The sequence below is a fragment of the Oncorhynchus mykiss genome, chromosome 10, assembly GCF_057628025.1.
Source record: "Oncorhynchus mykiss isolate SJ-2025 chromosome 10, ASM5762802v1, whole genome shotgun sequence".
NCBI lineage: Eukaryota > Metazoa > Chordata > Actinopteri > Salmoniformes > Salmonidae > Oncorhynchus > Oncorhynchus mykiss.
The window spans coordinates 66,860,421-66,874,784 of record NC_143031.1 but is presented as its reverse complement, the minus strand read 5'-3'; the positions used below and the strand labels follow the sequence as shown (position 1 = coordinate 66,874,784).

Below are 14,364 nucleotides of genomic sequence, written 5' to 3'. Positions count from 1 at the left end.
TATGAATGTGTTAAGTATGGGTTATGAATGTGATAAGTATGGGTTATGAATGTGTTAAGTATGGGTTATGAATGTGTTAAGTATGGGTTATGAATGTGTTAATTATGGGTTATGAATGTGTTAAGTATGGGTTATGAATGTGCTAAGTATGGGTTATGAATGTGTTTTGAATTCCTTTATGTAGGTACCCATCACATTAGGTGGTAGCAGATTTTCTGCTAAGGCCAGACAAAATTGATTCACTGTTTAACGGATTTTCCCCCCAGAAAAGGGAGGCGAGCGAGCAAAAAAAAAAAAAAATGAATCATTCAGGAGGATAAGGAATTACAAGACTTTACCACATTGTCCCAGGCTATATGGACATGAACAATACGCAAAATATTCAATTTCAGACTGATTATCAGATTATCATTATTAATACACAAATTAACATTAATTAACATTATTCACATAGGATGTATAATAGAATATAATATTCTATCATATTCAAATATGATTGAAAAAAATAAAGTTATGAATGTATGAATGTTTTATCAGTGCATTCATCTGCTTAATTGTATAGCCTAACAAATTCAAGAATGATTAACTGTAAATAATTGTAATCAAATTCAAATGTTGATGCACAATAATGAGTTCATTACCTGAATGCATCTCTATAGCCGAGGCGTTGACAAAATATTCATACAAATATGATTAGGCCTCTCATAGAGTAAGGTCTACCAAATTAATGTAGCAGTGGATAAAATACATCAATCCAGCCATACAGTATAACCTTTCATCATCATCATCATAAAAAAGAAGATGCTGTTAATACATGCACAATTAGAAGCATCAATCTACATAGATCAAACGTGACTAAATGCGAGCCCAGTAACTTCTCACCGCCTCCTCCTTCGACTGTCTCGTCTGGCTGCCACGAATACTGATGCTGATCTGCATGAAGTGTGTGCGTGCCACTGGCGATGCACTTTGCTCGACGTGCTAGCTGTTGTTGACGGCGCATCATCACTTCAAACGCATTCCGTCGCGGTGTTATCGGTACTTACATTTTACCGGTACTACCAGTAGTAAGTTGTACATCGCAAATCGCCATTCATCTGACACACTTTGATTTCATCAATCATTTTGACTTCAATTTGGCTGTCCAAAATACTATCAGCTTGCACTGTGTCTTTGCTGATGAATGCCCTGATCTCCGATGCAATAACCATGAATTTAACCGACTGTTTGTTTATAATGAGGGACGTCCCACGTTTAACCTGGACACATAAATAGTAGGAATTTGCGCTGGCTTCAGCCTTGAAGGCGTGAGAGAGATTCCAAGAACACAGGATGAGATGTTACTATCCTTTAGCATTAGAGAGAAATTAAACATCTGCACGTCGACTTCAGGTGCCAGCGTGTGTGTTTCACTGTCCAATCCGAGGCTCGAACATGATCTGAGCGAGTGATCTGAGTCGGTTTGGTCTCTTGGGAAAGCCTCAAAAAAGAGCGGACAGTGCATTGACAGAGCATATATTGGTCAAAAATAACACATCTGATTATTAGTATTTTTCTTAAATTGGGGTGTTGAGAAAAGTGAAGCGGGGCATCCATTAAACAGTAATTCAACATTGTCCAGCCTAACCTACACTCTTAGGAAAAAAAGTGATATCTAAAAGGGTTCTTCAGCTGTCCCCATAGAAGAACCCTTCGAAGAACCCTTTTTGGTTCCAGGTAGAACCATTTTGGTTCCAAGTAGAACCCTTTCGAGTTACATGTAGAACCCTTTACACAGAGGGTTCAACATGGAACCCATAATAGTTCTACTTGGATCCCAAAAAGGTTTTCCTATGGGGGCAGCCGAAGAACCGTTTGGAACCCTTTTTTTCCTAAGTGTACATTCACATGTATCATGCCTGGACAAATCCTGTCAAGTGTCAAGTAAACTTGGCTCAGTGTTGAACCAGTAGTGCTGCAAATCGCTGGTGAGGAGAGAGAGAAAGAGAGGAGAGAGAGGGGAAAAAGAAAGAGAGAGAGGAAAAAGAAGAGAGAGGAGAGAAAGAGAGAGGCAGAGAGATGAGAAGGATGGAGAGAGAGGCATCCAGTTGGAGGAGAGGGAATGAAAGAATGAGCAAAGGGATAGAGACAAAACGAAGAAGGCTGACGGTTGCAAATTGGACATGTTTTAATTACGTCCTCCACCCCGGAGGCGCCAGGCTGCGGACGGACTCCATGGCCGATGGGATCCCTCCGCTCCGTCGTGTCATATCCTCTCAGCCTTCCATCACAGCTTTTCTACGGCCCTGCCACTACACAACTCCATAACTCAACCCGACTTGATGCCGTCGACTCAAGGCTTTCAACAATTCACCGCTCCGCCTTGAGATTTACACAACATTGTGACACCCCCCGTTCTGGCTGTATGTGTCATGTTGTGTCTTGTCTCTGTCCTTTCCCTTCACCCTGTCTCCCTCTGCTGGTCGTTGTTAGGTTACCTTTTCTCCCCCGCTTTCTCCCAGCTGTTCCTTGTCTCCTCTAACTACCCATTCACCCCGTTTCCCACCTGTTCCCTTTTTCCCTCTGATTAGGTCCCTATATCTCTCTCTGTTTCTGTTCCTGTCCTTGTCGGATTCTTGTTTGTGTTTCATGCCTGAGCCAGACTATCGTCATGTTTGCTGTAACCTTGTCCTGTCCTGTCGGAATCTGCCGGTCTATCTGAGCCTACCTATGTTTGGTTATTAAAGAAGCTCTGTTTAAGTTAGTTCGCTTTTGGGTCCTCATTCACTCACCATAACAGAAGAATCCGACCAAGAATGGACCCAGCGACTTCGGATCCTCTCCACTCAGCCGTCGGGATCCAGGGAGCGATGCTAGGCAGACACGAGCAGGAAGTGTCTGCTGCTCGACATGCCGTTGAGACCCTGGCCACCCAAGTCTCCAACCTCACAGAACAGGTTCACCATCTCCGCCTCGATCCACCGGCCACTTCCAGGGCTTTCGAATCTCCGGAGCCCAGAATCAATAACCCGCCGTGTTACTCTGGGGAGCCCACTGAATGCCGCTCGTTCCTCACCCAGTGTGATATTGTGTTTTCTCTCCAGCCCAACACTTACTCCAGGAGCACTGCTCGTGTCGCCTACGTCATATCTCTCCTTATTGGACGGGCTCGTGAGTGGGGCACGGCAATCTGGGAGGCAAGGGCTGAGTGTACTAACCAGTATCAGGACTTTAAGGAGGAGATGATACGGGTTTTTGATCGATCTGTTTTTGGGGAGGAGGCTTCCAGGGCCCTGTCTTCCCTATGTCAAGGCAATCGATCCATAACAGACTACTCTATTGAGTTTCGCACTCTTGCTGTCTCCAGTGGCTGGAACGAGCCGGCCTTGCTCGCTCGTCTTCTGGAGGGTCTCCGCGCAGAGGTAAAGGATGAGATTCTCTCCCGGGAGGTTCCTTCCAGCGTGGATTCCTTGATTGAACTCGCTATTCGCATTGAGCGACGGGTTGATCTTCGTCACCGAGCTCGTGGAAAGGAGCTCGCGCTCTCCGTCGCCCCCCTCTCCGCATCACTACCATCTTCCTCTGCCGGCTCGGGTGCTGAGCCCATGCAGCTGGGAGGTATCCGCATCTCGACTAAGGAGAGGGAACGGAGAATCACCAACCGCCTCTGTCTCTATTGCGGTTCCGCTGGTCATTTTGTCACTTCATGTCCAGTAAAAGGCCAGAGCTCGTCAGTAAGCGGAGGGCTACTGGTGAGCGCTACTACTCCTGTCTCTCCTTCAAGATCCTGCACTACCTTGTCGGTCCATCTACGCTGGACCGGTTCGTCAGCTTCCTGCAGTGCCTTAATAGACTCTGGGGCGGAGGGCTGTTTTATGGACGAGACCTGGGCTCGGGAACATGACATTCCTCTCAGACAGTTAAAGGAGCCCACGGCCTTGTTCGCCCTGGATGGTAGTCCTCTCCCCAGGATTCAGCGTGAGACGCTACCTTTAACCCTCACTGTTTCTGGTAATCATAGTGAAACCATTTCTTTTTTAATTTTTCGTTCACCTTTTACACCTGTTGTTTTGGGCCATCCCTGGCTAGTTTGTCATAATCCTTCCATTAATTGGTCTAGTAATTCTATCCTCTCCTGGAACGTCTCTTGTCATGTGAAATGTTTAATGTCTGCTATCCCTCCTGTTTCCTCTGTCTCTTCTTCACAGGAGGAGCCTGGTGATTTGACAGGGGTGCCGGAGGAATATCACGATCTGCGCACGGTGTTCAGTCGGTCCAGGGCCACCTCTCTTCCTCCACACCGGTCGTATGATTGTAGTATTGATCTCCTTCCGGGAACCACCCCCCCCCGGGGTAGACTATACTCTCTGTCGGCTCCCGAACGTAAGGCTCTCGAAGATTATTTGTCTGTAGCTCTTGACGCCGGTACCATAGTCCCCTCCTCCTCTCCCGCCGGAGCGGGGTTTTTTTTTGTCAAGAAGAAGGACGGGTCTCTGCGCCCCTGCATAGATTATCGAGGGCTGAATGACATAACAGTGAAGAATCGTTATCCGCTTCCTCTTATGTCTTCAGCCTTCGAGATCCTGCAGGGAGCCAGGTTTTTCACTAAGTTGGACCTTCGTAACGCTTACCATCTCGTGCGCATCAGGGAGGGGGACGAGTGGAAGACGGCGTTTAACACTCCGTTAGGGCACTTTGAATACCGGGTTCTTCCTTTCGGCCTCGCTAACGCTCCAGCTGTCTTTCAGGCATTAGTCAATGATGTCCTGAGAGACATGCTGAACATCTTTGTTTTCGTTTACCTTGACGATATCCTGATTTTTTCACCGTCACTCCAGATTCATGTTCAGCACGTTCGACGTGTCCTCCAGCGCCTTTTAGAGAATTGTCTTTTTGTGAAGGCTGAGAAGTGCACTTTTCATGCCTCCTCCGTCACATTTCTCGGTTCTGTTATTTCCGCTGAAGGCATTAAGATGGATCCCGCTAAGGTCCAAGCTGTCATTGATTGGCCCGTCCCTAAGTCACGCGTCGAGCTGCAGCGCTTTCTCGGCTTCGCGAACTTCTATCGTCGTTTCATCCGTAATTTCGGTCAGGTGGCAGCTCCTCTCACAGCCCTTACTTCTGTCAAGACGTGCTTTAAGTGGTCCGTTTCCGCCCAGGGAGCTTTTGATCTCCTCAAGAATCGTTTTACATCCGCTCCTATCCTTGTTACACCTGACGTCTCTAGACAGTTCGTTGTCGAGGTTGACGCGTCAGAGGTGGGCGTGGGAGCCATCCTTTCTCAGCGCTCCCTCTCTGACGACAAGGTCCACCCATGCGCGTATTTTTCTCATCGCCTGTCGCCGTCGGAACGTAACTATGATGTGGGTAACCGCGAACTGCTCGCCATCCGGTTAGCCCTAGGCGAATGGCGACAGTGGTTGGAGGGGGCGACCGTTCCTTTTGTCGTTTGGACTGACCATAGGAACCTTGAGTACATCCGTTCTGCCAAACGACTTAATGCGCGTCAGGCGCGTTGGGCGCTGTTTTTCGCTCGTTTCGAGTTCGTGATTTCTTATCGTCCGGGCTCTAAGAACACCAAGCCTGATGCTTTGTCTCGTCTCTTCAGTTCTTCAGTAGCCTCCACTGACCCCGAGGGGATTCTCCCTGAGGGGCGTGTTGTCGGGTTGACTGTCTGGGGAATTGAGAGGCAGGTAAAACAAGCGCTCACTCACACTCCGTCGCCGCGCGCTTGTCCTAGGAACCTTCTTTTCGTTCCCGTTCCTACTCGTCTGGCCGTTCTTCAGTGGGCTCACTCTGCCAAGTTAGCCGGCCACCCTGGCGTTCGGGGTACGCTTGCTTCCATTCGCCAGCGTTTTTGGTGGCCCACCCGGGAGCATGACACGCGTCGTTTCGTGGCTGCTTGTTCGGTCTGCGCGCAGACTAAGTCCGGTAACTCTCCTCCTGCCGGCCGTCTCAGGCCGCTTCCTATTCCCTCTCGACCGTGGTCTCACATCGCCTTAGATTTTGTCACCGGACTGCCTTCGTCAGCGGGGAAGACTGTTATTCTTACGGTTGTCGATAGGTTCTCTAAGGCGGCTCATTTCATTCCCCTTGCTAAGCTTCCTTCTGCTAAAGAGACGGCACAAATCATCATCGAGAATGTTTTCAGAATTCATGGCCTTCCGTCAGACGTCGTTTCGGACAGAGGTCCGCAGTTCACGTCTCAATTTTGGAGGGAGTTTTGCCGTTTGATTGGGGCTTCCGTCAGTCTCTCTTCCGGCTTTCACCCCCAGTCTAACGGTCAAGCAGAACGGGCCAATCAGACTATTGGTCGCATCTTACGCAGTCTTTCTTTTCGCAACCCTGCGTCTTGGTCAGAACAGCTCCCCTGGGCAGAATACGCCCACAACTCGCTTCCTTTGTCTGCGACCGGGCTATCTCCTTTTCAGAGTAGCCTCGGGTACCAGCCTCCGCTGTTCTCATCTCAGTTCGCCGAGTCCAGCGTCCCCTCCGCTCAGGCTTTTGTCCAACGTTGCGAGCGCACCTGGAAGAGGGTCAGGTCTGCACTTTGCCGTTATAGGGCGCAGACTGTGAGGGCTGCTAATAAGCGTAGAACTAAGAGTCCTAGATATTGTCGCGGTCAGAGAGTTTGGCTCTCCACTCAGAACCTTCCCCTTAAGACGGCTTCTCGCAAGTTGACCCCGCGGTTCATTGGTCCGTTCCGTATTTCTCGGGTCATTAATCCTGTCGCAGTTCGACTTCTTCCGCGATACCTTCGTCGCGTCCACCCGGTCTTCCATGTTTCCTGTATTAAGCCCGTTCTTCGCGCCCCCGCTCGTCTTCCCCCCCCCCCCCCCATCCTTGTCGAGGGCGCACCCATCTACAGGGTCCGCAGGATTTTGGACATGCGTCCTCGGGGCCGTGGTCACCAGTACCTTGTCGATTGGGAGGGGTACGGTCCTGAGGAGAGGAGTTGGGTTCCCTCTCGGGACGTGCTGGACCGTGCGCTGATCGAGGATTTCCTCCGTTGCCGCCAGGTTTCCTCCTCGAGTGCGCCAGGAGGCGCTCGGTGAGTGGGGGGGTACTGTCATGTTGTGTCTTGTCTCTGTCCTTTCCCTTCACCCTGTCTCCCTCTGCTGGTCGTTGTTAGGTTACCTTTTCTCCCCCGCTTTCTCCCAGCTGTTCCTTGTCTCCTCTAACTACCCATTCACCCCGTTTCCCACCTGTTCCCTTTTTCCCTCTGATTAGGTCCCTATATCTCTCTCTGTTTCTGTTCCTGTCCTTGTCGGATTCTTGTTTGTGTTTCATGCCTGAGCCAGACTATCGTCATGTTTGCTGTAACCTTGTCCTGTCCTGTCGGAATCTGCCGGTCTATCTGAGCCTACCTATGTTTGGTTATTAAAGAAGCTCTGTTTAAGTTAGTTCGCTTTTGGGTCCTCATTCACTCACCATAACAGTATGTTTAATGACAGAAGATGAGAAGTGTCCCAGCTTGATTGAGGGTGTGGCAGAGCATTTTTGTCAGTACACTTTGAAAAAAGGGTTCCAAAAGAGTTCTTCAACTGTCCTCATAGGAGAACCCTTTTTAGTTCCAGGTTCCAGGTAGCACTCTTTTGGGTTCCATGTTCTACATAGAACTCAATAGGGTTCTACATGGAACCAACAGGGTTTTACCTGGAACCCCAAAAAATTGTTCAAAGGGTTCTCCTATGGGGATAACCGATGAACCCTTTTAGATTCTAGATAGCACCTTTTATTATAAAGAGTGTCGTGGATTGAATGTTTCGAGTTGGGATAAGACTCGGTGTGAGTTACGGGCCGTTCAACGGACCTATAGTCTGATTATGTGATTGATGTATCAACGTAAGATGGTCATTTGATGATGCGTAGGCCCACACCTCTTGAGGGTTTTTCACACTACTGAGCCAAACTGAGCTGAGCCAAACCAAGCTGTACTGAGCTAGCCTGGTAATGAATCCACCATAGTTGATGGAATTATCCGAGCCAGCCCATTTTGGTTAAGTTAGGTATTATAATGTGAAATGGGTGTTAGTGGGATCCATACTGTACACACTCACCGTATAGAATAGAGGACGTTGCCGTTCTTGAATATTCTTAACAGCTTGTTGTCTGTGGTGACTTCGTGGAAATGGGCCCCTTTCTCGTTGGCGAAGAACAAGTCAGGTTTCCAGATAGAGTCCAACATAGAGGGGTCCAGGTCCAGAGAACCGTCAGGGTACTCTGTGTACGCTAACCTGGGGTCGTTCCACTTTTGACGGAGGAAGATGTTCACTCTGTAGTCCTAGTGGATGGAGGGAGGGAGAGGGGAGAGGGAGGGAGGGAGAGGGGAGAGGGAGCGAGGGAGAGGGAGGGAGGAAGGGAGAGGGGAGAGGGAGCGAGGGAAAGGGGAGAGGGAGGGAGGGAGGGAGAGGGGAGAGGAAACAAGGGAGAGGGGAGAGGAAGCAAGAGGAGTAGGGAATTAGTGACAGGTTGTGATTTGCAGTTGACTGCAGGGTTTTAACATGGTACACTGAGCTACAGTACTGTGTCCTGCCCCTCTGCATTCATCACATTCCCCCAGAGGTCTGAGTTTAGGGTCCTCGTGGTCCCAGCTGATGCTCATGGAGCAGGCACCACTGAACCAGGCATAGGGGCACCTACAGGGGCGCGAAGTCCGCATATGGTGGTGACACTTTGGGGACCCGAAGTCAGTACTGTATCCTCCCCTCTAAGGTCCTGGTGGTCCCTGCTGATGTTCAGAGTGCTGACATCAATGAACCAAGGCAGAGAGGACCATGAAGTCCCCACATGGTGGGGACCCGGGGCGCGGATGCGTCGGATGCCTCTGGTGCTTCCGGGATCAACTCCCCTATTCTTTCAGTTCCTTTCCCTGTTCTCTGTGCTGCCATCACGGTCACTTAGCCACACGCCACCGGGGCTTTCTAATGAAGCTGATGCTTTATAGGGATTTGCTTCTTAAAAATGTCCCTTACATCTCTACGTCCGATTCCCCATAGTCCATGTTGCAGTGTACGGCCCATACCCTGTCCAGTTGAATTCATGTATAGTACTGCACAGATTTGATGTTCCATAGGGGAAAAAGCCCTGTCAAAATTGACATGCCCTAAAGACCTCTAAATTGTTTTAATGAATGCTCCAAAAATAAACATCTGTTTCAGCCTTTGTTTACTTTCAACTAGGTGATATATTAAAAAAAAATCATACTTCATTTCAGGGGATACATCAATCTAAATTGCCTTTTTTTTTTTACCAGTGTTGCTGAGCAAATACCAAGCTGTAATTACATATCTTGTCTACCTCAGCCGGGTGAAAACGCAAGACATTTTTTATTTGCTTTTATTAGATTTTTCATGAACATATAGAGTAGATGTTACATAAAGTGCAGTGGAGAGAAAAGGACCGGCATATCCCATCTGAAGGCATCTGCTGTTCGGAGACAACGTCAGCTCTCCTGCTATCAAACATATGGTGCACTATTACCATTAGCACTCATCACTTTAACGGGAATGACAATATCTATTCACTTGAGCTCGTTCAGAGCTGAAAAGGCAGACAGACCACTGAGAAGAACAGCTGGGAAAATTGGGATAGGTTTGATTAGGCATGACGGTGTTTGTTTTGCTCATGGTCCAGGGGCCTGTGTGGTTGTTCGTTTTCATAATGGTTAACGTTAGGACTCGGCTAGGGAGAGCTGATCCCAAATCAGTTGCTAACGGTAGTTCCACAATGTGTATTCGTTCAGCAGCTGATCATGAATAATGACACTGAGCCTGCTCTCTCCCGCTTTCTGACACAGACAGACTGAACAGGGTAACAAACCTCACATTTGGGAGTTCACTTTTCATTGAACTGACACTGGTGCTCGCGAAACGCTGTGCGATTTCGTCTCTTATTCAAACATCCTTTTTTTCTCTAATCTGTGATGGCGGACAGGGCCTCCAACCCATCTGGGAAATATCTAACAGTGGTGATCGTCCCACATGTTTCTGCAATACTCAGTCCATCTCTAGTCCTTCTTATAGAGACACACTAACATACTGTATCCTATACAGACCCCTTCAGGTCCTATGGTACACATACTGTATCCTATACAGACCCCTTCAGGTCCTATGGTACACATACTGTAGTCTATACAGACCCCTTCAGGTGCTATGGTACACATACTGTAGTCTATACAGACCCCTTCAGGTCCTATGGTACACATACTGTATCCTATACAGACCCCTTCAGGTCCTATGGTACACATACTGTAGTCTATACAGACACCTTGAGGTCCTATGGTACACATACTGTATTCTATACAGACCCCTTCAGGTCCTATGGTACACATACTGTAGTCTATACAGACCCTTGAGGTCCTATGGTACACATACTGTATTCTATTTGGGCCCCTTGAGGTCCTATGGTACACATACTGTAGTCTATACAGACACCTTGAGGTCCTATGGTACACATACTGTATCCTATACAGACCCCTTCAGGTCCTATGGTACACATACTGTAGTCTATATGGGCCCCTTGAGGTCCTATGGTACACATACTGTAGTCTATACAGACACCTTGAGGTCCTATGGTACACATACTGTATTCTATTTGGGCACCTTGAGGTCCTATGGTACACATACTGTAGTCTATACAGACCCTTGAGGTCCTATGGTACACATACTGTAGTCTATATGGGCACCTTGAGGTCCTATGGTACACATACTGTAGTCTATACAGACACCTTGAGGTCCTATGGTAAACATACTGTAGTCTATATGGGCACCTTGAGGTCCTATGGTACACATACTGTATTCTATTTGGGCACCTTGAGGTCCTATGGTACACATACTGTATTCTATTTGGGCCCCTTGAGGTCCTATGGTACACATACTGTATTCTATTTGGGCACCTTGAGGTCCTATGGTAAACATACTGTAGTCTATATGGGCACCTTGAGGTCCTATGGTACACATACTGTATTCTATTTGGGCACCTTGAGGTCCTATGGTACACATACTGTATTCTATTTGGGCACCTTGAGGTCCTATGGTACACATACTGTAGTCTATACAGACCCTTGAGGTCCTATGGTACACATACTGTATTCTATTTGGGCACCTTGAGGTCCTATGGTACACATACTGTAGTCTATATGGGCACCTTGAGGTCCTATGGTACACATACTGTAGTCTATATGGGCACCTTGAGGTCCTATGGTACACATACTGTAGTCTATATGGACCCCTTCAGGTCCTATGGTACACATACTGTAGTCTATATGGGCACCTTGAGGTCCTATGGTACACATACTGTAGTCTATATGGGCCCCTTGAGGTCCTATGGTACACATACTGTAGTCTATATGGACCCCTTGAGGTCCTATGGTACACATACTGTAGTCTATATGGACCCCTTCAGGTCCTATGGTACACATACTGTAGTCTATATGGGCACCTTGAGGTCCTATGGTACACATACTGTAGTCTATATGGACCCCTTCAGGTCCTATGGTACACATACTGTAGTCTATATGGGCACCTTGAGGTCCTATGGTACACATACTGTAGTCTATACAGACCCCTTCAGGTCCTATGGTACACATACTGTAGTCTATATGGGCCCCTTGAGGTCCTATGGTACACATACTGTAGTCTATATGGGCCCCTTGAGGTCCTATGGTAAACATACTGTAGTCTATACAGACCCCTTCAGGTCCTATGGTACACATACTGTAGTCTATATGGGCACCTTGAGGTCCTATGGTACACATACTGTAGTCTATACAGACCCCTTCAGGTCCTATGGTACACATACTGTAGTCTATATGGGCCCCTTGAGGTCCTATGGTACACATACTGTAGTCTATATGGGCCCCTTGAGGTCCTATGGTAAACATACTGTAGTCTATACAGACCCCTTCAGATCCTATGGTACACATACTGTAGTCTATATGGGCCCCTTGAGGTCCTATGGTACACATACTGTAGTCTATACGGGCCCCTTGAGGTCCTATGGTACACATACTGTAGTCTATATGGGCCCCTTGAGGTCCTATGGTACACATACTGTATTCTATTTGGGCCCCTTGAGGTCCTATGGTACACATACTGTAGTCTATATGGGCCCCTTGAGGTCCTATGGTACACATACTGTATTCTATTTGGGCCCCTTGAGGTCCTATGGTACACATACTGTAGTCTATATGGGCCCCTTGAGGTCCTATGGTACACATACTGTATTCTATTTGGGCCCCTTGAGGTCCTATGGTACACATACTGTAGTCTATATGGGCCCCTTGAGGTCCTATGGTACACATACTGTATTCTATTTGGGCCCCTTGAGGTCCTATGGTACACATACTGTAGTCTATACAGACACCTTGAGGTCCTATGGTACACATACTGTATTCTATTTGGGCCCCTTGAGGTCCTATGGTAAACATACTGTAGTCTATACAGACACCTTGAGGTCCTATGGTAAACATACTGTAGTCTATACAGACACCTTGAGGTCCTATGGTACACATACTGTATTCTATTTGGGCACCTTCAGGTCCTATGGTACACATACTGTAGTCTATATGGGCCCCTTGAGGTCCTATGGTACACATACTGTAGTCTATACAGACACCTTGAGGTCCTATGGTAAACATACTGTAGTCTATACAGACACCTTGAGGTCCTATGGTACACATACTGTATTCTATTTGGGCCCCTTGAGGTCCTATGGTACACATACTGTAGTCTATATGGGCACCTTGAGGTCCTATGGTACACATACTGTAGTCTATATGGGCCCCTTGAGGTCCTATGGTACACATACTGTAGTCTATATGGGCACCTTGAGGTCCTATGGTAAACATACTGTAGTCTATATGGGCCCCTTGAGGTCCTATGGTAAACATACTGTAGTCTATATGGGCCCCTTGAGGTCCTATGGTACACATACTGTAGTCTATATGGGCCCCTTGAGGTCCTATGGTACACATACTGTAGTCTATATGGGCCCCTTGAGGTCCTATGGTAAACATACTGTAGTCTATATGGGCCCCTTGAGGTCCTACTTGTCTGACATGACACTGACACAGTCTCCACTTTTGTTTAAGATGTTCTTCTAGAAATCCCATGTAACTCTAGTCTACCATGTGACTCTAGTCTACCATGTGACTCTGACTCTAGTTTACCACGTGACTCTAGTCTACCACGTGACTCTAGTCTACCATGTGACTCTGACTCTAGTTTACCACGTGACTCTAGTCTACCACGTGACTCTAGTCTTCCCTGTGACTCTAGTCTACCACGTGACTCTAGTCTACCACGTGATTCTGACTCTAGTCTACCACATGACTCTGTGACTCTAGTCTACCACGTGACTAGTCTACCACGTGACTCTAGTCTACCACGTGACTGTGACTAGTCTACCACGCGACTCTGTGACTCTAGTCTACCACGTGACTCTAGTCTACCATGTGACTCTAGTCTACCATGTGACTCTGACTCTAGTCTACCACGTGACTCTAGTCTACCATGTGACGCTAGTCTACCATGTGACTCTAGTCTACCACGTGACTCTAGTCTACCACGTGACTCTAGTCTACCACGTGACTCTGTGACTCTAGTCTACCATGTGACTCTGACTCTAGTCTACCACGTGACTCTAGTCTACCACATGACTCTAGTCTATCACGTGACTCTGACTCTAGTCTACCACGTGACTCTGACTCTAGTCTACCACGTGACTCTAGTCTACCATGTGACTCTAGTCTACCATATGACTCTGACTCTAGTCTACCACGTGACTCTGTGACTCTAGTCTACCATGTGACTCTAGTCTACCATGTGACTCTGACTCTAGTTTCTCATGTGACTCTGACTCTAGTCTACCACGTGACTCTGACTCTAGTCTACCACGTGACTAGTCTACCATGTGACTCTGACTCTAGTCTACCACGTGACTCTAGTCTACCATGTGACTGTGACTCTAGTCTACCATGTGACTGTGACTAGTCTACCACGTGACTCTAGTCTACCGTGTGACTGTGACTCTAGTCTACCACGTGACTCTAGTCTACCACGTGACTCTAGTCTACCACGTGACTCGTCTACCATGTGACTCTGTGACTCTAGTCTACCATGTGACGAGTCTACCACGTGACTCTAGTCTACCACATGACTCTGACTCTAGTCTACCACATGACTCTGACTCTAGTCTACCACATGACTCTGTGACTCTAGTCTACCACGTGACTAGTCTACCACATGACTCTGACTCTAGTCTACCACGTGATTCTGACTCTAGTCTACCACATGACTCTGTGACTCTAGTCTACCACGTGACTAGTCTACCACGTGACTCTAGTTTACCACGTGACTGTGACTAGTCTACCACGTGACTCTG

General features: G+C 47.7%; 1 protein-coding gene across 1 annotated transcript in view; it reads right to left on the bottom strand.

Annotated features, from left to right (window-relative positions):
- LOC110533186 (glycine receptor subunit alpha-3) overlaps window positions 1–14,364 on the bottom strand; it is a 116,676-nt gene that overhangs the window by 49,130 nt on the left and 53,182 nt on the right. Inside the window, exon 4 of the mRNA XM_090187590.1 lies at window positions 8,040–8,263. Coding sequence (XP_090043716.1) covers window positions 8,040–8,263 — 224 coding nt within the window. The remainder of the gene's footprint in view (window positions 1–8,039; window positions 8,264–14,364) is intronic.